The sequence below is a fragment of the Patagioenas fasciata genome, chromosome 15, assembly GCF_037038585.1.
Source record: "Patagioenas fasciata isolate bPatFas1 chromosome 15, bPatFas1.hap1, whole genome shotgun sequence".
In the NCBI taxonomy this organism is placed as follows: domain Eukaryota; kingdom Metazoa; phylum Chordata; class Aves; order Columbiformes; family Columbidae; genus Patagioenas; species Patagioenas fasciata.
Window position 1 is genome coordinate 10,223,338 of NC_092534.1, and position 21,520 is coordinate 10,244,857.

Below are 21,520 nucleotides of genomic sequence, written 5' to 3' on the forward strand. Positions count from 1 at the left end.
TTCACAGGAACATAGTCTTAATGCTGAGGCTGTTATTTTTAATTAAGGATGATTTTAAGTTCTAAGAAGTTTAAAAATGCTTTTATCTCAGTAAGTCTCTCTTAATTTGGTTAGCATTCCTGTCTCGATAGGCATAGGACCAGCATTGTGACTAAGAAATAGATTGTGATTTGCCAAAAGGCTATACAACATATTGGCTTGATTGTTTGTTGTGTTTTTTTTTTTCTTTTTTAGCATTTTAGATGAGTTTTTAAAAGTAGACAAATATTAATTTCCTTAAGTACCAAATATAACAGGTGTTGATAGTGGGTTTTCTGCTTTTGTGTTGTAGCATGTATTTGTTATATACATGAGTCTTGTTTTGCACAACAGTGAAACACATGGAAATGATGAAATTTATAATCAAGTTAAACTTCCCATTGAGGTGCACTGAGCATTCTCAATATGAAAATTACTGGTTTAAATGTATATATGAAACAAGACTGTCTGCAACTTCAGATTGTTTCTAAGTCAGCTATCGTCACAAATATAAATGACAGACCAAACCCATACAACTAGTAGTGAAAGCTCAGACTTGAGCTCAGCAAGATGCTTCAGTCTGATAGTTTCTTCTCTGTAATTACTGAATTAAGTGACCCCAGCCTCTTGTGATCTAGTGACCTGATGCAGTGCACTGAGTTTGTGAGGCTCTGTGAGAACATTTGCTTTTTTGGAGAGCATCAGGCCTTTGAGAAGCCAGTGCAATATTGAATTCTGAATCTCCAAGGGAAAGTACATTTGTATAATCTTCAAAAATTATTTTTAACTTCAGAGGACAGGATTGGAAGGAGGCACTTTACTGGTACAATGCTGCACTGAACATGACTGACTATGATGAGGGAGGTGAATATGATGGCACCCAGGATGAGCCCCGATATCTGCTCCTGGCCAGGGAGGCAGAGATGTTAATGATGGGAGGATTCCACGTGAATAAGGATCCACAGAGATCAGGTGAGTCCTCATTTTGTTTCTGTAATCTGTAATCCTGCTTTTCCTTCCCTTTTCCCCCAGCTTGCACCCCAAAAATACATTCTCTGCTTTAGCTATTAATAAAATATACAGAGAGTAAAATATTCTCAGATTTGTGGGGGAAGTTGTAATGATGCCAAGTGATAATAGGCTGAAAACAGTGAAATAAGAGATCTCTATGATGATGGAGGTAGTGGGAGATGCCAGATGCAATCCTGTGACACCCTGAGTCACTAGCAAGCAACCTTCCCTCCTGTGAGGCCTCTGAACTGCGGGTTGCTGCTTGAATTTTCAGTTACACCCATGATTCCCAGGCCCTACACACCATTGCCTTTGTTGTGTAACCCACGTGTCAGGCATCTTAAGTCTGTCAGTCGTCTCTGAGCTTCTATGGGCTGGTCTTATTTCCAGTCCTTGCAAATACATTGAAGAGCCATCAGCAGCCAGTCGTATAACTTTCAACTTGAAGAGCAAAAGTCACATTCCTAGCTGATGTAACTCTGCTGTCACTATTAAAATCCACTCTTATATCAGCCCTGTAGTTTGACCTCAATTGCTCTTTTTGTCCTTTAATTGCTTCGGGATAGAGAGCTGTTACTACTTTACTCTATCGACATAACTGATGCTATTTCCTCCTCTAGGTGAGCTGTACACAGAAGCAGCAGAAGCAGCAATGGAAGCCATGAAAGGCAGACTGGCAAATCAGTACTATCAAAAAGCAGAAGAGGCTTGGGCGATGATGGAAGAATGATACCACAATTAAGCAGCTCTTGTATATATATTTTTTTATAAACTTGCTGCATTTGCAGCTAAAAAGATGTATTTTTATGTGGTGGTACCAGGGGTTTTTTATATTTTAGTTTTCTAATTTTTTTTTGAGAGGAGAAATCCAAATGTAAGTGGTATGTAGGGTGCCATAGTGTTACTTCTGCTAGTGTTTTAAAGCTGTAATACAGACACAGTTGACCTTTTGTATTTTTTTTGTTAGAACTGAGCACCCTAGATTTTTTGACAAAAAATGAGGCTGATGTTTGTTTGGGTTTCACGTGTCCTGTTTTACACACAGCAAATGTTCAGTCTGTTTACATTTTTCTTCTCCTCGCTACATTTTTCCTAAATTTTCATTAATTTTCAGCATTTCTTCATAATTTTTAGTGTATCACAGCAAATTTGCATGTGAATGTAAATTTTCAGTTTAAGCATGCAGCTACTTGTTTTAATAAGTACTGTCCCACTCTATCACAGTGGTGTGCTTCGGCACTTCTGTTATCCTTCTCAAACAAATTCCAGATAGAATCCTTACAGCTTGGGGAGGGCTGGGGGAAGATATTTCAGGCTGGCAGTGAGGATATTCACAGTGGAATATGTTTTATTCATTACCAACATTGCATATTTTACCATCAGAATATCACTGTTCCTGATGAGGTGAGGCATCCAACTACCTCTCTCATTTTCACCTTTTGCACCATATAGTAACCTCGTTGTATAAAATTCTACTGATCTTATATGATATTTGTCCTATGATGTATAGTAGCAAGATCTGTAATATATGGGTAATCTGAAGTTATTTTTACAGTGATATCTCAATTCTCAGTGAAACTAGATCATCTCACTTGAAATGAGAATACGCTTCCAACCTTTCCAGAGGGATGTTTGAAAAGGTTAGAGGATGTTGATTCACCTATTTCTATATAGAGAGTATAATTTATCTGGTTTAAATAGCTTTTAAAATAGTGTTTTATCTGCAAATAGTTTCAAATGCTAGTTACAGAAAATTGCTGGTTAAAAGGAAGAAATTAAACACTTGAATTTCTGTGTCCCATTTGCATAAACCTAACCAGTAACAGCAGGACAAATACATGGTCGGTTGAATTATCATGGCATAGAGATAAGTTTCTTCCAAATCCAGTATTTTATTCCAAAGCTGCTGTGCCATCTCTATGGATAGTACAGAAGTTGTTCCTATTCCTTGGTTGTGGTTAACAGTCATTTTGCAGGAGATGAAGATGGAAGCTTTGGCCTTCTTGGCCTTACAGTCTCAGTCTCCTAAGGCTATAAATTGATAATAAGGGGCAGCCCCTATGAAGTGCTGACTGACCTATACTGCTCACCAGCTGCACTTTAGCTAAGCATTTAAAAGTCTGCTTAAAACTAAGCAGACTGCTAGATTATGGAGTTGATTTCATTGGGACTTCCTGCATGCATAGCTAAGTAATAGTAGGGTTTTTTTGTAAAATGTAGAAAGTGTTTATGGAACAGAAATCAGTTCTTCATTTCCTGTGTGAGTGCCTTTCACTGAGCTCCAGAGTTATGCTCCCCATTTACTCTCTTTCTGGCAAATGGATCTTGAATTATTGTTTAAACAATATCCAAGCATGATGTTAGCAACTGCTGCCGCTGTCTGGGAGGTGATGTCCTAGTGGTTAAGTCAGTCAGATGGGATGATTTTAATCCTTTCTGGGAGAGAAGGATGTCATACTTCTGGGCGGGTGCTGTAACCACCAGGCAGTTGTAGCCATGAGTGGCCTTGCAACATGTGGCAGCATCTCCTTGCTGTATAATGCAGGGGGTGTGGGGAAGTAGTGTTCATGGCCCTTTTAAATTTTGTTTCTTGTTTTGAGAGCAAGGTGAAGCTCTTCACCCGTTAATGGAGGAATGTCTAATTTCTAGATCTCAGTTTGGCTCAGGTAGATATAAAGCTAGGTACTAAAATAACCAAATTTGGGGGGCCTCATATTTTTTGGACCTAATATGCTGACATAAAACTAGGGTTTGGAAAGTCACTTAACACACCCATCTGACCTACGAGCCTACAAAGTTCTGCTTTAGGTGCTCAAAACCTCTTCTGGATGTGACCTTTTTCAGTTCAAAACATTATAATATCAGCTCTCAATTAAGGGTGAATAGTCAGAGTGTTTTGTGCAGAACTGATACAGTGTAGGCACTATCACAAATTCAGACAAAAGGTTTTGTTTTCCCTCATAAGGTGTTGATGCCAAGTCTTTGCTTCCTTCCAAGGAAGATCTCGTGAAACACCACCACCAACCATGTAGGGAGGAGGTTGGATGTGCCCATCCAAAATGTGTAAGTAAGAGATGTAGAGTATAATTGACACTTTTTGGTGTAATTTGCTAAATTTATCAGTTCCTAAAGTTGCTGACACTTCTCTGTAGATCTGGTGTGTAAATGTATGCACAGCTCAGTGAAAAAGTTACAGTTAAAACATTGTTGGCAAATACTACTTTTTTAGTGATGTGGACTACCTTCTGTCCTTAGATGATATTATATAGCTATACAATAAATAGGACTGTCAATAAATTGAAAATGGAAATTGTTTACAGAATATGCACAACTTCTATTATATTCTTTTGAAGATGAAACCAATATATTTGTCAGACTTTTGAAATGATATTGCCGTATGCTGTATTTGTAATCTATTCACAGTGAATAAATAAAAAACTATATTTTAAAAAAAAGTGAAAATAAATCTGAGGCTCAGCCTGACAGAACTTGCCCGAGTTTAGTGTTTCTGGATGTCAGTGGGAATATTGCTTGGGAAAGGACAGCGAGATGGAAGCCTTTGTTTGTATGTCAGACATGCAAATACTGATTGCCTGCATCGCTTGGTCCTCCCATTCACTTTGTCTGGTTTCATTGTGCCTGGTCAATAAAGTTGTTCTTTTTTGTCACTTTTCTCAGTAGTGTTTTAGCCATTCCATGTGGAGGGTTGATTTTGGTTTTTTGTTTATAATTTGCCAAAGATCAATCCTACTATTGCAAGCTTCCAGAAATCCTCTGTGGTGTTTTTAGTATTCCATCCCCCATTTCATTCACTTTCAACACTCAGAAATAACTGGAAAGAAAAACAACTAGATGTGTAGCACGAAAATCTGTGTTTTCCTCAAGAAAATGAAATAGTTGATGTGCTGTTTTATTTGCATTCAATTAGACATGCAATGTCTTTAAAGCAATAAGATGTAAGGACTGAAATGCTCATTTGCAGGACGGCTACAGAGGCATCCTTATACCTGCAATCTATGCTTAGTCCTGAGAAAATAATGGAAATATTTGGCCTCTGATTTGAGGTGGGACAAGGTGAGAGTTTTTGTAATGGCTGCAGTATCTAATGATTCACTGTCCATTATGACTTATTTCCCTATCTGTTCAAGAATAAAGGTCTGTTACTAGCCCTTTTAAACTGTTAAAAATTGAGCTCTTACTGTTGCTTTGTTATTGCTTTATTTAGACAGGTATAATTATTATACCTGCATAGTTTAAACAATATGAAATTGTTCTCTAGCAAAAGCACTTTGAAATAGCAGAATCTCCTAACAAAAAAACTCCAGTAGGGGCTTCCTCACTCCACTGTAGTGGAACTAAAATGAAAAATGGTGAAATTTGGCACTTCCAAGTCTTGTCTTTAGCTATAGCTGCTGCTACTTTCTTCTGAATATTAAAAGGGAGGATTTCACGTGAACCTCAGGTTGGATTCAGGGCCAATGCTCCTGGTGGGGAGTCAGGCTGTTTTCTGGTTTAAGTTCAGGGGCATCTCTCCTGTGACTCCCACTGCTGGGGACCTGAACACTTCATGGGGACAGCTATAAACACTGTGTACAGCTGAACAAATCAAAGGCCCACATGGAATCAGCAACAAAGATCCAATGAGAAGCAAGAAAACCCCAAAGTGAAATATTGCTGTTGGGCCAAATCATGGTATGAATGGTCTGTAAAGATATAAAAGTCTGTGGTTTTTTATGCTCGGGCAGACCTCTGCACAGGTACCTGGCTTGAGCCAGCCCTACTGTTCTCCTGAAAGTCTGCTCTGCATACAGTTATCAGGCACCAGCATTTGGCTTGGCATATTTCCCCCATGCAGTAAATAATACAGTCAATCCATCACCGAACTCTTTTAAGTTGCACTTCTCTCTAGGAAATCTAAACATTGTTCTGCAGTAAGCAGAACCCTAAATTACACCCCTATAACACCAGGCACAGAAACATTTCAGGGACAGAGGCTGAGCTCAACCGTGGCAGAAAAACTTCTGTGGGAGCGTGTTGGTACCTCTCACTGCCTGGGCAGACAGACCAGTGGTGCTGAGCAACCCTTGCACTGAGAACACCACTTAGAGGATGTGTTCTCTGCAGCCTCTCACCACATCTCCCCCCTCGACGCCAACGTGCAGTGCTGTGGGTGGTACCCATGTCCACCTCTGCACGCAGCAGTGCTGGGAGGCTGCTCAGTCAGACTGGTTTTCTAAACTTTTCTGCCTGAACAGATCACAGATTATCTGCTGTGTGAGGCCAGTTCAGGTCTGCCTGCCTTCTCCCTGAACTGCTTTTGCTTTTCTTGCAAAGCGGGTGATGTGGGAGGAGTGTCAGCTCCCTCTGTTCTCAAAACACCCCATGTTTTTCTGAGAAGGCACTGAATGGAGGGTGTGAAGCTGCAACTGCACTGAAGAAGGATCCCATTCCTGATTACATGTGTGTGCTGTTACTCCTCAGCACTTGTAGGCAGTGAATGAAATTTTTAGCAAGACACTGCAAAGCTGTGGCCTCTTGGCAGAACCACGTCCGGCAGCTCCTGGGGAACAGAGCTGGTACTGCAGGGCGCTGCAGGGACAGGCCGGCTGTGGGACGTGCCACAGGAGATGGGTGGGGGCTCCAATAGGTTTATATTCTCTATCCTGGTTAAATGGACTGCCATAACTGCAGAATTAAATCAAGCTGCATTAGGAGTTTGTGGCCTTGCCCTAGAGAAGCTGGAATTTTTCTCCAAGCACAACCCTTCACCTCTAATTAAAGGGTGACAACAGCATTAATTCCCCAAGAAAACTTGGCCAGACTTTCAGAAAAAATGTGCTCAGAGACTCCCGAGGGCACTTTCACAGGGCACGAGGCAGCTCACGTGTGCTACTGCCCCTTTTCACGTAAGTTCTGACTGCTGCTGCTACTACTGTTGCCACTACGGCCTGCCATGCCTGTCCCTCTGCTGCAAGAGAGAAAAAAAAATCCAGAACAACCATAGAGCTTTCTGGCTTTTCACTTTGCAAACTGAGTGTGTTGTGGCTTTGCAGCAGAAAATTAAAATGCGCAGTTTTTAGGTTTGTTTTAGACTTTTCGAGGGGGTGCACAGCCATCCACGTGGCAGCGGGGCGGTGCGGAGCTCGGCCCCAGCCCAGCCCCGTCCGCCGCGGCTCCCCGCCCGCATTGCACCGCTGCCGTTGCACCTGCTTGGAGGCGGCGACTGAAATAACCCCCAGCATTTTATTTTTAAGGTGGAAGGGGCGTGTAATGAGAGCGGTTGTTGGAACCGGGGCTTGGAGATGGGAAGGGCTGGTGAAAAGAGCAAGGAGAGAAAAGGGTGGAAAAAAGATTGATGCGGAGTAAAACTGGCGGCGAAAGAAGCGTTGTCACGGTGGTAGCGTGGCCGAGCGGTCTAAGGCGCTGGATTAAGGCTCCAGTCTCTTCGGGGGCGTGGGTTCGAATCCCACCGCTGCCAGTAACACTTTTTCTGCCGCGGGCCGCCGTCGCTGCAGTGCCCCCTGGCGGCCGGCCCGCCCGCGCCCGGGAGAGCATTGTGGGTAGGAGGAGGGCCGCGTCCCCACGTGCCGGCCGGAGTGACGCCAACATGGCCGCTGCCTGAGCACCGCCCGCCCGCCGCGCACCGCCACCGGGGAGCCGGCGGCCCCGCTGCCCGCGCCGGCCCGCCGCAAGGTACGCGGGGGCGGCGCCGATTTTGCTTCTGCCGGGGCCGCGCGGGCGGCGGGGGCTCTGCGGGTGGTGGAGATGGGGGAGCGTGGCCTGGGCTGGGGTGAGGTGGGCTTTGCCTCTCCGGTAGGGCGGTGAAGGCGAGACTCTCTGAGGACTTGATACCGCCGTAGGTACCGGGGCCCTGACAAGAACCGGCGCGGGTGGTCGCCGCCGTGGTGGGGTCTTCGAAGGGAGTGGGTAGGGGTCCGCTCGTAGGCCGCGACCCCTCGGCTCCCCTCCCCGGCGGGCCGGGGGTGCCGGCCGGTCCTCCTGGGGCAGTAAAGCGGCGGCACCGGCCTGGGCCCTTCCCGGGGGCTGGCAGCTCTGCGCTGCCCGCTCTGCAAGGGCGCAGCTCACACGCTAAAAGCTGCAGCTGGCTGGCCCTGCCTGGGGATGGGCTGTGCGGGGGCTGCGGCACAGCCCTGCCCCGCCGGGGCACCAGGCGCCCGCTGCCCCAGCCCCGGGCGGGGTGTGCGGTTAGCTGCGGCCTCGCTGCTCGGGTCCTGCTTCCCAGCGTCCCGCTCTGCTCCGGGCTGCTGTGTCAGGGGAAAGAGGGCTCGCAAGTTGGCAGGACTGACGAAGCCGCTGTCAGCATTGAGTGCTGAGCCCCTGCGGGTGGGACGCTGCCCGCCTGGAACATGGTGCTGGGGCTTGGGGCCACGACCTGCCGCGGTCTGGGGCTGAGAGAGGCACACGGCAGCGAGCAGCTTGATCACTGCGCCTGGCAGAACACGCCCGGCACTTTGCTACGTAAACGTCGGGGTGTTAAAGATTCATGATTAATACATAATCTCTTAAAAGCTGAAGATGTGCTTCAGTGACATCACCTCCAAAGAGAGGTCCTGGTGCGGAAGGGCTCTGTGTGTTCACTACCAGAAGATGACTGTGCAAAGCTGCTTGCGGAGGAGCAAAGCAAGAGAAAATTAGGCAAATAATTGGGTCAAAATTGTAATTATCATAAATGTTTGGAAGGTGCTTCAGCTTCTTTTTCAGCTTCCATTTTACCGTGTGCCATGGGCCACCCCGAGCTAGGGGATCGGTGCTGGGGCTGGACTGAGAGAGCCCCTGCACAAGAAGGTCCAGGTGCCGGAGGAAATTATGGTAGTGATTCAGAAGGAGGCACTTTTCCCACTTTGCTTGTTCATGGCACTGATGTGGCAGGTGTTCCCAGCCTTTTCTGCAATGCATAATTATGTATGAAGGATATTTCAAGTTTCAGTGTTGGCATTTTGGGGATCCGTTATTATTGACAAATTTAGGTACCAGTGAAATGCTGAAGCATTTCTTGCAGGCCTCGCTAAAAGTGTGTCAGGGGACATGCAGATTTGCAGTTTGCCTGCTTACAGTTATATTAAAGTCTTTGGTATTAAGAAAAGATAGCTCTAGTACCCAAATGGCCTTCTGAGCTCAGACTCAGAGATGGGATTCAGCTGATTCATCATTGATTTTTATGGTTCTTTAACCACAATATTTTTCTTCATTGGTTCTAAATTGGTGATGTTATGGGCAGCTAATGAGTGGTTTCATTGGTCCTGGCTTTGGTCACGTTGCGAGAGAAATGAGAAGATATAAATCTCTTGCTCTTGTGCAAGCTGTTCTAAAGTTTAATGATTCATAATAGTAACTTGCATTAATATTGATTTGCATCTCAAAGAAAAGTTGCTTTTAAAAGAAAGCAATTCTGCCTAAAGGAAATTTGAAACTGTGCTGACCATGTTTGCTATCTCCTGTGCTTAATTCCATTCTATAATTCTTGTGGTGTCATATGTGCAGATACATTTGACAAATGCAGAAATGAACATCACCGTGTATATATATATGTGTGTGTGTAGACACAGAGTTGTGTCTACATGCCTTCCATGAAAGCTTCATTCTGATTCACAGGATTCCTTCAAGTTGCATGAGTATTATGAATTGTGCTGGGACATCTCGTGTCCTATTTATAGACCTGTCATTCTGATACTCCAATAAAAGGAACTGTAGTCATTCTTTATCCTTAAATGAATAAGAAAAAATGTAATCTCTGTAATACGACATTTTCCTTGAATACTGACAGCTGGATTCACAAAGAGATTTTGTGTGTAATTGTGTAAGCAGCGTTAGAAGAGGGACCAGAGACCAGATCTTTCAGGCTCTGTTTCTCTTTCTCTCCTTAGCCCAAGGAATCTTAATTTCTCCTCTGGAAAGCAGATCACTTTCTCAAGAGAGAAAGGACAGGTAGCACATACTTGGCGCTCAGGCTAAGAAGGGAAGGGTGGTTCTCAGTCCTCTCAGTGGGTGAGGACAGAAGGTTTGGACTCAAGTCTCCCACCTTCTGGGTGTTACCACGTGTTCTTGCACATCTGAGGCATCCTCCCGTCATCAGCTCTGTTCTGAATGAGAACTGCGATCGGTCCATTTGATGCAGAGCTATCAGGCAGGCTTTTCCTGAGCCTGCAGGGTGTGGGGAAAGCAAGATTGGAACTGACAAATCTCATTTCTTTAAAACAACGTTTTCATGCATGTATTTTTTCAGGAGAACTGAGTGTCTGATCACAGAAAATACTCTGATATCCATCTGATATCACATACAGTTGTGCAGTGGCAGCCCCAGCCCATGTTTAGCTGAACATACTGGCTTTTTGCTTTGAAGGTTTTGCATTTCTACAACATTATTTCAAAGATTAATTGGAAATATTCTTGAGTGCAACTATTTATTTGAAATATTATTGAGTGGTAAATTTTTGAACACAGGTGTATGGTGGGAAGAGCCCGAGATACGCTGGTGCATAAAGAAATGGAAAGTTCCTTTTCAGTGCTGGGAGGGGCACATTTTTGGTCGTGGAGAACCCGTAAGTGAAAAATATGAACTCATATTTCTAGGTGGAATGGCAGAAGCAGTGTAAATAAACCAGGGGTGTTGCCTGAGTGGAAATTTGCCTATTTAGTAATGTAACACTCATATCCAGAATGCGTATCGAGCCTCTCTGAAAGGTTTCTTCAGCTGTGTGTATATTAATGTTTTGAGGAATCTGCAAGTGTGTTCAAATATACTTTGCTGGTTATATTGTGTGGTGGCTTGTATATTTTTTTAAAAAATGCCACTGTCTAGGATGTACCATGGCCACTGGCTCCCTTCTCTCGCAGCCTCTATCGCCCGCTGATCCTGGACGCTGCTGCTTTCCCTTCCTCTGTGGGAGGCCCGGCAAAGAAGCGAGCTGGGCCGGGGAGGAGAAGGCAGGGAGGGAGCGTTCCTGAACACTGATCTTATTTCTCTGCCTGATTATCTTTGGTGTTAAAACCCGTGTTGGTCAGTTTGTGAGAGGTCTTGGTTTTTTATGCCTGTCTTGACCAGCACTGGCTGATTAATGGTGTCTTAAATGATCTGGATTAATTAACATTGTTGCAGTGGCATCCCAATAATTTGTAAATCCTTTTGTTTGATTTCAGCAGGGAGAAAACTATTGTTGCTTTAGCTGAGGGATCATTTTTTGTTGACTCCAGCACTAGATTGAACATGATGATTCTTTGTTCTAGAGCACCCAATCCCCAGTTAATATCTTCTTTTCTTTGGTGTAGCTGTGAAGTAAAATCTGTTGTTCTGATGATTTTCAATGACCCCAAGAAAGACAGAGAAACGTATTTTGGAGCTCTTATGTAGCAATACAGGCTGAAGGGTGATGGGTCAGGAGAGAAGGCTGCAACACATCAGGTAGACGAAATCAAGATCAGCACATTCAGAGGTGGGAGTATTGACTGGTCCCAAACACGGGGTTCATACAGGCTTTTTTCTGCTCCCAACTCTTTAGCTGCAAGCTTTCTCAATTTTCTGCTTTCAAGGAATTCTTCTGAGGAGCGAAGCTGGTGAAGCGCATGGCATCGACCTTAGTGACAGTGACAACTGCAGGGGCAGTTTGAGAGCTCACACGTGCTGACGGACCAGCCAGTGCACTGTAAATATGCTGACTGGAAAACCGGCTGCTGCCCGTGTGTCATAGCTGTGCAGTATACAAGATATATAGTTTGTGCAAGTACAAAAGGCCTTTCCCTCTGTAGAGCACTGATTCAGTGCCCTCATTCTCACGGAACTGCCGACTTTCAGGAAGGTTACAAGAACTTACCTATTTTTGAGACATTTGCATGCCTCTTAAATTTGGTGGCGGTTGTTCAAGATTGTGGAGTATTAGGGACCTGATCATGCAAACACATATACTCCTTGGAAAAACAGACTGAACAGATTACCACTGAAAGGAATGGAGTTAACTTGAACAAACACCCTAGGCTACACGTGGTGCGTGGCACAGATGTAATGACTCATATGGCATTTCTGTTTTCTTTCAGGTTGTGCCAAGGAATAAGCCAAGAAAAAGCTTTCTGTATCCTAGCATGGCAAATGAAGAAGATGATCCAATTATACAAGAGGTAAAAGTGCGTTGTGGCAGCAGTGATTGTACATGAGGGGTTTTTTATATTGTTATTCTAGTTCCCAGTGTTCTTACATTGCTGAAACAATGTGTGGTCAACATCTGTGGTTGTCTTATAACTGACATCTGGCTCTGTGCAAGGAAGTATGTTGTATGGGCCAAGTATATGGCTCATGGTATATTTTGCCAAAATAACGGTATCTGTCTTGGCATTTGGCTTGGGTTTTTCACCCTTTGTAGTCTTTCCATGTCAGAAAAGGAGTACAGGTGAGAGCTTGCTTCTGCCACTTTGTGGTGGTGACTCCATCTCATGTCTCTGAGACCTGTAAAAATTGGAATGACTTTGAGTTGCTATCTGTTAAATGTGAAGCTAAAATTTTTAATGTCTTCTGCTAAAACAAGCAGTTGTGCTCTGATTCTGGTCTTCTTTAAAGAACTGCTATGTCCCAAAGAGTAGCCACAGCGTCTTGTTTGCTTTATGTCTGAATTTACACACCAGAAGTACAAGGAAGGGCAAGCTCATAAGGAGAAAAGCCATGAGAAAAGGGGTAGGAACTGTCAGGAGTGTATTTAAATGTATCCAAAAAGCCAGCTTCTGTATGTGATATTCATAAAACATCTGTGGATTTTCGTTGCTATTGAATCAGATTTTGGATGTGGGTGTTTCTTGTCTAATTTAGAAAGATTTTATGACAAAATCCTCGTAATGAAGTTATTTTCAGTCATACTGCCAAAGAGAGAACTTCCTCCCCTTTCTTTAATTGTGATAACAGATTCACTTCAACCCCTCAAAAGTTTTTCATCTTTCATTTCAGTTTTGTTTGTCAAGTTTCCTTAGAAAGAAAAAACACAGCTAGAACCACTGTCTGCTGCATTATCATAGAGGGGGGTTTTTTTTTTTTGAAAAAGGCCAACTGCAGATATTCATGTCAAAATCAGCAGAGAGGAGACCTTTGACAAGAGAGTCACAAATGTGTTTTATGTTACAATTTGTAATGAAAAGCTAAAATTTCCTGTATTTGAGCTCTAGGGTTTGTAGTTTTGTCTGAGGCTCCATCAATTACAGTTGGTGTCTGATGAAAGTCGTTTGTTTTGCTTTCTAGATTGACGTGTTCCTGGCCAGAAGTCTGCTGGAGAAGCTGTATCTGTTTCAGGTATTTCAGTTAACTTCTATGCAGTGATAGTTTGTTTAAAACTAATTTAGAGCAGTAACTTTCCTTACTGCTTCAGCATGCCAAGATCTGGGATATGGGCAAGTCTGTTAGAGTCTCAGTCAGTTCAGGCATTTAGTATTAAATCGTTGCCAAGAGAGGGTTGGTCATTTACGGCACAGACTTGTCATTAAATCACTGCCTTTAACCACCCTAAGGGAGAGCTTGTAGTAGATGGTGTCTTTTTATCATGGTTTGGACAAATCTTCAGTCTCTTGGCCATCTTTTGTCATCACTGATTTCTGCCGTGAAGAAGGTTGTGTAGTGACAAAGGCAGAGGACTTGAGGGGGAAAGCAACAGGCTTTTAGGTCATACTCCCAAATCCCCTGATGACTCACAAATCAGTCATGTTATTTCTTTTATTGGTGTCTGTATCATTCTGGCAAGTGGATCTACATGTGTGGGGAGAGGGAGGTTTGAGTTCATTTCTGTGAAATTCTTTGATCTTTGAAAGAGGAGGATTTTATAGAATTGATTTGTTTTCCAGTATCCTATTCGTCCAGCATCCATGACATATGATGATGTTACACATTTATCAGCGAAGATAAAACCAAAGCAGCAAAAGGTTGGTCATCATTTGAGTCCAGTCTGTAAGAGTTGTTTAATATTGTGTAGAACGTACTTAAGAAAAGTGTATTGTGCTATTAAGTTGTTAAAGCTGTGCAACTACGTGCAGGAGCAGTTCTCTATGCGTGAAGGTATGGAGGAGTCTTTCATTGTGTCTGTAAAGTAGAGTTTAGAATAAGAGTAGTTTATAAAGGAGAGGAATTAAAGTCATGATAGAAAAGTCATTCTTTTAATATAAAGTAGAGTCACTCAGGGAAGCATAGTTACTGATACTAATTCAGTCTATAGGTGCTTGTGCTGATACAGCTTCATTTAAAAGGTCTTCACAGCATTCAGAAAAGCTGAGCTTTGGAAGTGTGCTCTGTCTGTCGGTGTCTGTGCAGCTCTTGATTTCTCTCTTGCCCGGCTGTGAATCGTCTGCAGTCCTTTTGAAATCAGTGAGGATGTACAGGTAGTGAAAGTGCAACCAGAGCCAGAATGATTACACTTGCTTGCAAATGTACCCGTAAACCATGGCTATGATTTTAAAATGTCTTATATAAAAAATGCAGAAATAAATGTCTGTGATATTGGTGTTGTTCTGGGAAGTGGTGAGGACAACGCTTGTGTAAACTTTGGAGTTAGGATTCATGTTGTGTTCAGGAAGTCTTCTGTTAAAATTAGCAAATATTTGCGTTGTAAGCCCTGTGTAGACTTGTAAATCTGCTGTCTCATCCAGGGACTTGTAACTGGTTCAGTTTCTGAGTAATATAAAGGAGAAGAAAAAAATGAGACAACAGCTGTGATATGCACGTTTATGAAGGCTTTGGCACACCTGAGGAAGAATATATACTGTATTGTTATAATATATAAAGAGATATGTTGTGCAAGAAAACACTTATATGTGAACATTGTCTGAAGTATGAAGTTTGAGGTGGGGAATAGTTCTCCTTGTAAATAAAAACTTGGAACTTGTTTCTCTAATTCGACCAGTGTAAATCAGGAATAACTAGAAAGTCAATGTTAAGTGCTGCAGTCTCAAACTTACCAGCATCAAGGCCTTTGCCTCTGAAGAGGACGTAGTTACGTTACACTGCTTGGTACTCAAACTAGAAAGAAATGTACCTTAAGTTCGTGAGATTCTGAATGGATCCTCAGTGATGGGGAGGCTGGAAGGATATTGCTTGTGCACTTGATGTGTACTGGTAAGTAAACTAGAATCATAGTGTAGTGGAAGGTATGCAGCAAAGTGAAGGTGTTTTTCGGGGCTGCCTAAAGAACTCTTGTTTCTCTGCATGTTCCTTTATGTGGGAATTTGTGTATCTCCAGCCTATAGCAAAAATCCAATATACATGCTCAACTTTATGCTTGAGATTGGTCCTGTGGGTTGGAATCATGCTGCTTATGGATGTAGATTTGCTGTAAACCTGTGGAAATGTTAGCAAGTGTGGGACTGAATTTTAATTTATATGTTTGTGGTTCTACCACGGTAATTTACTGTCTTTCCTTTCGTATTATTTAGGTTGAACTTGAAATGGCCATTGATACATTGAATCCTAACTACTGTCGCAGCAAAGGAGAACAGATTGCTCTCAACGTAGATGGCACGTGTACAGATGAAACAAGCACCTATTCCTCGTAGGTGTCCTTTTTGCCCTCATTTCCTTTTTGTGGTGAGCATATATATATGTATGTCCACCAGGGAATGGTGAGAACAAGTGGCTGTACAGTCTGAGGGGTTGCCTTGGACACATAACAAGAATTCTTGGAGGTAACCTATGTTTTTTGGTGTTCTTCATGAATTCTGAATTGCAAACAGAAAGATGAGTATATATATTTGCTGCAGTTGTTGCTAGTCCATTTCGAGAATTGGTGCTTTCAGACCTTTAATGCCACATGGCCTGTAGAATACAATCTCACAGCATTCATCTGTCTGCAGGAAGCTCATGGACAAACAAACTTTCTGCTCTTCGCAAGCTGCGAGTAATGTTTCCCGCTATGCAGCTGCTGTCTATAAAAAAGGTAAGTTTCTTTTGCAGACCTCTCACATCAGTGAAGCATGATTTTTCAAAGTTAAAATAAGACCAGTTCTTTTATTTTTAGCCTCAATTTTAATTGATTGATGCATCTTTAGAGAAAGGAAGACTTTTCCTTATCAGTGCCCTCAGAGTGCTTGACAGGGTTTAGCAAAATTGTAAATATATCTGAACGCTGTGGGTTTGTGAGTGCCTCCAGGATCTTAACAGTGCATGATGGCCTGAAATAATACACTTTTGTAGCATAAATTTATTATTGTTATTTATATTACTATCTCCACCTAATTGTGTCTGTCTCATTTTCATGTTCGACTCTTTTGCCCCTCTCTTGCCTTCTAATGTCATCGCAGAGTTTTTATCTGAGGATCATTTGAGATGAAAATATGTAGGTTGTTTTCAGGACTAACTATTTTACTGAGTCTGCTGAACTCTAGGTCAGGTCTGAGCCAAAATGTGGCTCTCTACAAGATCTGGTTTCAACACAAAAAGGACAGTAACGAAAATAGGTCTTGGTCTTTCATACTCCTCTGAAATCCTGCGCACTGGATGAATTTTTCATTTCAATCCTGTTTTACTGTATTAAATATTTATGTTCAATTGAAGCTGTGCCTTTACAGAGGTAGGGAAGTAATGAAAAGTGCTGTCCTAGCGCACTGGAAAAAATGATTTTAATCAACGTTAATTCTCTTTTTCAGGTGAACTTCACTTGACTCCACTACATGGAATTCTTCAGCTGAGGCCAAGCTTCACCTACTTGGACAAGGCTGATGCAAAACACAGAGAAAGAGAAGCTGCTAATGAAGGTAAATGTTCCATGAGTTATTTTTTCTTTTAGGAGGTGAGATACAAGTTCTCTCTATAATTCTACTGATAAGAGTCATTCTATTCTGAAGGTGTTTATTATGACAACGTATTGATTATAAGGCTATTTCTCAGATTGTTTCGCTGACCTTATTTTCAATGTTGCTGCATAAATGCTTTTGTGGGAATAGTGTGAGGGATTGGGATTGAGGTGGTGGGTGGTGCCGAAGAGCAGCAGTAAGGAGCGTGTCACCTCTGCCACTGCGAAGTTGCGCTGCAGAGGTTATGGGTGCAGTATCTCCTTGTCACAGGAGCAGTGTGGTGCTGTCATACGTTGCACAGTTTGGCAAGCTGGGACTGAACTCACAGTTTTTCAGTTCTTGGTACCATTTTCTTCCTGCATGGACCCCCAGACAGTTAAAGTTTGGGCTTTGTCTCTTTTACTGCAATACTGTGTTTATTCTGTTGTATTTTTTTGGCAGGTGGTGATTCATCCCAGGATGAAGCTGATGATGATGTTAAGCAAATTACTGTATGTCCAAATTTCCTTTTTATACTAGTTCAGGCAACAGTTCACAAGAAAGCATAACAGTTCACACCCAAATAAAAGGACAGGAAACCTCAGCTAGTTCTGGTGACCCTGTGCTTGGCGGGGGGAAGCAGGGTGGACTTCCACTTGTTGTACAAGCATAAAAATGGCACTGACAGCAAGGAATGATTAATTTGAGCTGGGGCCCCTAGCTTATGTACCAAACAAATAATGCAGATGTTTTGTTTTGGGGATTTGGAGGCTGTATTTAGTGATGCCCAAATCTTCTAGGTAAGATTCTCCCGCCCTGAGACAGAACAAGCTCGTCAAAGACGCGTTCAGTCCTATGAGTTCCTGCAGAAGAGACAAGCAGAAGAGCACTGGGTTCATCTACATTATTATGGCTTGAAGGTAAGTGTGTACTGGCTGCTGAGGAGGCTGCCTGGGCCTGAAGGTTCAACCAAGTCTGGAACTGTTTTTAAATCTTAGCCCATGAGAATCAGGGAATCATCAAAAGCTAATGAACAAAAGTAGGTCTGCAGTCTTGAACAGAGCCTGCAGCGCTCTGTAGCTCCTCTACTGGATAATGCTGTGGGACTTCCACACTGGAAAAGGTTTAAAACTGAGAGCTGGACAAACAAACAAACAGCTGGAAGTCTGAGTACAAGAATCACTCAGGTCTTGGAATGTGAACTGGACTTTGTGAAAGACTTGGTGAACCTGTGAAAGACTTGGTGAACCCAGTCTGTTGGGTATCAGAAATCCGGTTTGTCTGACACACATGCGTGCATGTCAGGAGATTTTTAAGTCATAGCGGCAGAAACATTTCCACATCCCATGAGCATCATTCAAGCAAGTGAAAATAGAACATCAGTTAGTGATGTGGAATGCTTGAATGGTGCAGTAATGACAGGGCGGTCACAATCTGGAATGAAGAATCCAGCTCTCTTGACATTTTGTATGTTTTCAGTATGTGGTAGTGACTTTTGGTTTTCTCTGTATCTCCAGGATAGCCGTTCTGAACACGAGCGCCAGTATTTATTCAGTCAAGGTCACGGCCTTGCTGAAAACACGGAATTAATTAAATCTCCCAGGTAATGGTTGGTGGTTTCCTGCAGAAATTGTAGTCATTTGTTGGGATTGTTTTCAGAGTAAGAAGTGTATTGTTTAAAAGTCTGATCTTTGATAATTCTATACATGATAAAAATTGAATTGTTTAAAAAATACAGAAACAAGTTAGCCTTCAACTTATTCAGATTTCTTTCTTTGTTTCCCTGTACTGTGAGATTAAAATTAGTTGTTCTCACTTGGGCTTGTAGCCTCTCGTATGTTATCACAACCTTACATGATTTGGACTGCAAATACTGTAAAGGAAAACTAAAACAAAAGCTCCTTGTGGTTAAAATAAATTCAAACTCTGAAGCCAGTAACTTCTGTAGTGAGCAAATCTTAGAAAACTTTATTTTGTGATTTGTGAGAGACACCTGAAACCACTTGAAACTTGTTTGGCTTTGTTTCTTGCTGACTGCAGCTGTACAGCAATCTTCCCATGATCCAGTCAGTACTAGCGCTTTGCCGTAATCTGATAGAACCATGGCCCAAGTAATAGGAAAGTAGCAACTCTCTCTCTGTTTAATGGTGTGGGTGTGTTTTTTCTGAACATTTAACATCTCAGTGGAAGAGTGCTAGGTGTTCTGAGAGGTCGTTTGGATTCTTTCCTCACAGACACTGGTAATTACATGGGTGGAAAAGACTTGTTGCTGGCCTGATTCTGTGTCTACAGGACTTCATGTGGCTCCTCTTACTGTTGTGGCAGAGCACCTGTGTTTAATGTATTTACTCTTGCAATTCCCCTGGACACTTCTAATGTACAGAAGAGCTGGGATTCTGGCTCACATTTATTTCACACCTTCTCTTCAGGCAGATGAATGTCAGCAGCATCCTCTAGTGCTGAGTTCACAGAAGAAAGTGAGAGAGTAAAGGGGAGAGCTTTCTTTTCAGGCTAATGTTTGTTTTGTTGACTCACACAAGTAGGGTTGCTCTAAGCAAGAAATAACTGTACTTAAGCCTGGGAAGTCCCAAGACAAGCATTAAGGACATGTTTTCTTTTCTTATAGTGAATATTTAATGATGCTGATGCCTCCAAGCGTAGAGGAAGAGAAGTAAGTGTTTGTACAGAATGTTTGAAGTCTAGATAGGGTGGATGCTCTTTTTCATGGGCTACAACTCTGCTTGTTTATCCGCAGTGACAAACCAATGGCTCCAAGCAATGTGCTTTCCATGGCCCAGCTGAGAACTTTACCCCTCGCTGATCAGATTAAGATCCTGATGAAGAATGGTTTGTAGTTTTTGTAATACACTTGCACTTTACTCTGTAACTTCTAATTGCTTCAGATAAGGGACCTTTCCTAGGACTACCAGTCCTGTCACCCCACCAGGTGGAGTCTGGCTCTCTGATTCTGTGAAGAATCCAAATCTTGAGCCTTTCTTTGAGAAGACCTGCTGTGCAAGCAAGAGCAGTAACAGCAGATGTGACTGCTGCTCTGAGCGTTTGCAGTCAATTTACTCTTAAAATAATTCCTAATCTGATGGTAGCTTTCTGGATACATGTATTGCAGCAGGTATCTCCTAGAATGTGGGGTCCGAGTGTGAATTACAAGTTGAAGGTTAATGCAGGAAGCTGCACTTCAGCATTTTCTGGGAAGTTTTCAGAAATACCCACTTCACGAGTGTCACCTGGCGTTTTTATTTTGTCTGTTCAGAGTTACTATCTGATAAGAGCAAATCCTGAGGACTTTGCCTCAGGAGCTTCCTGTCTTGTCAGATGTCTCTGTTTCCAAATATTGCCAAAGGCATAGATTTGGTTTTAATTTTTTTTTTAATGCGTTAATTTGAGACCAGTTAAGATAATCAACTTTGATGCAGCACTAGCAGGTATTTTTAGAACAGATGCTGGACTGTAGTGCAAGGGAGGACTTAGAACTTAGGTTTTGGATTTTTTCTAAGATATATCTTTGACCATGAACTTCCTTATAAATGAAATTATCCTAGATTTATAAATCTATCTCTCTATCATGTGCTCTGAAGAAACCCCTAATTTGGTGTGTATTTTACCTTTCAGTGAAGGTCATGCCGTTTGCAAATCTGATGAGTTTGCTGGGCTCTGGGACTGACTCTACGGCAGTTCTGCGCTGTATACAGCAGGTGGCAATGCTGGTCCAGGGAAACTGGGTGGTGAAGAGGTATGGCTTCTCTCTGTTACTGGGATATGATTTTCTGCTCTAAGGAGAGGATCAGAACAATGGATTTTATATCCTAATCTTCCTTGTGTCCCAAAGTGGCCATGTTCTTAGCTCACAGCACTGTAAAACCTTGATTTAATGTTTGGTGCTTTTTAATGCAGTCAGATATTCAAAATTCAAGGGGCTGATGTTAAGGGATAATACCTTAATACCTACCCCAGCTAGACTTATGGCTAAGCAGTGATGTAATCTGTTGTTTGCATTTGAGTTATGTCAGATTTTTGATGTTGTCTTCACTCAGGTTCTTTTGTAAGAGGACTGTCCCAAATTCTTCCAGAGATCAGTGTCAAATACAAACACAGAAAAGGAAGCCAATGTCAGCTATAATATTTCTTAGCTGAATTCAGTCAAAGAAAGATCTTTGTGCAGTCACCTTGCTCTTCATCAGTGGATGCTGCTCTTGCCAGCTGCAAGCTAGCCTCTAGAAGGCATTGCCCACTTAGTAGATCAAGTGTGGGGTACTGAGTGTACCCTATGAAATGGATGCTATATCATCCTCCTTTTAATTAGGATGAAGAATACCACCGGGAGTTGCAGTTTAAAGTGCAGTATGTTTTGGGTTTGTTTGTTTGTTTTTTCCTGGGCGAAGCACTGCATGTGGAGAATTATGGTCTCTGGGATATGTCTCTGTGTTAAGCTGAGTGGCACCAGCTACCAGTGCAGGTCTGTTACCAGGATATATTTCAGCTGTTGTGATACAGGCCTGGATTAATTAACGTGAACAGTTTTTACAGCAGTTTTATGCTGTCCATCCAGCCATTCCAGAAAGAACCTGGAAGCAAGTTGAAAGATTGTATTAGCATTCGGATTTGGTTTATGTTGTAGCTGTGTGTATCTCTGGTAGGTGTGGTGTGTTTGGCAAGGTTGGGAACAGTGCAGCATGTGCACACATCAGAGCTTCAAATGGAGGGGGGACCTATTTATTTGGCCTGG

General features: G+C 42.6%; 2 protein-coding genes and 1 non-coding gene across 8 annotated transcripts in view; all 3 read left to right on the forward strand.

Annotated features, from left to right (window-relative positions):
* EEF2K (eukaryotic elongation factor 2 kinase) overlaps positions 1 to 4,701 on the forward strand; it is a 28,579-nt gene extending 23,878 nt beyond the window's left edge. For all 3 annotated transcript variants that reach the window (XM_065850454.2, XM_071814966.1, XM_065850455.2), the window contains 2 exons: positions 812 to 990; positions 1,650 to 4,701. In XM_065850454.2, the coding sequence (XP_065706526.2) occupies positions 812 to 990; positions 1,650 to 1,759 (289 nt within the window). In that variant the 3' untranslated portion in view covers positions 1,760 to 4,701. The remainder of the gene's footprint in view (positions 1 to 811; positions 991 to 1,649) is intronic.
* A 2,724-nt stretch (positions 4,702 to 7,425) lies between these two features.
* TRNAL-AAG (transfer RNA leucine (anticodon AAG)) lies at positions 7,426 to 7,507 on the forward strand. Its single transcript has one exon. It is a non-coding gene; the product is annotated as a tRNA-Leu (tRNA).
* A 95-nt stretch (positions 7,508 to 7,602) lies between these two features.
* Positions 7,603 to 21,520, forward strand: part of POLR3E (RNA polymerase III subunit E) — a 29,043-nt gene continuing 15,125 nt past the window's right edge. Inside the window, exons 1-14 of one of the 4 annotated variants that reach the window (XM_065850497.2) lie at positions 7,620 to 7,722; positions 10,492 to 10,589; positions 12,079 to 12,159; positions 13,265 to 13,315; positions 13,861 to 13,938; positions 15,442 to 15,557; positions 15,859 to 15,941; positions 16,651 to 16,758; positions 17,239 to 17,288; positions 17,577 to 17,696; positions 18,294 to 18,379; positions 19,403 to 19,447; positions 19,532 to 19,623; positions 20,407 to 20,527. In XM_065850497.2, the coding sequence (XP_065706569.1) occupies positions 12,124 to 12,159; positions 13,265 to 13,315; positions 13,861 to 13,938; positions 15,442 to 15,557; positions 15,859 to 15,941; positions 16,651 to 16,758; positions 17,239 to 17,288; positions 17,577 to 17,696; positions 18,294 to 18,379; positions 19,403 to 19,447; positions 19,532 to 19,623; positions 20,407 to 20,527 (986 nt within the window). In that variant the 5' untranslated portion in view covers positions 7,620 to 7,722; positions 10,492 to 10,589; positions 12,079 to 12,123. Of the gene's footprint in view, positions 7,723 to 10,491; positions 10,590 to 12,078; positions 12,160 to 13,264; positions 13,316 to 13,860; positions 13,939 to 14,960; positions 15,125 to 15,441; positions 15,558 to 15,858; positions 15,942 to 16,650; positions 16,759 to 17,238; positions 17,289 to 17,576; positions 17,697 to 18,293; positions 18,380 to 19,402; positions 19,448 to 19,531; positions 19,624 to 20,406; positions 20,528 to 21,520 lie in introns of those variants that run through there. The other 3 variants (XM_065850496.2, XM_071815392.1, XM_071815393.1) reach the window with 3 other exon arrangements.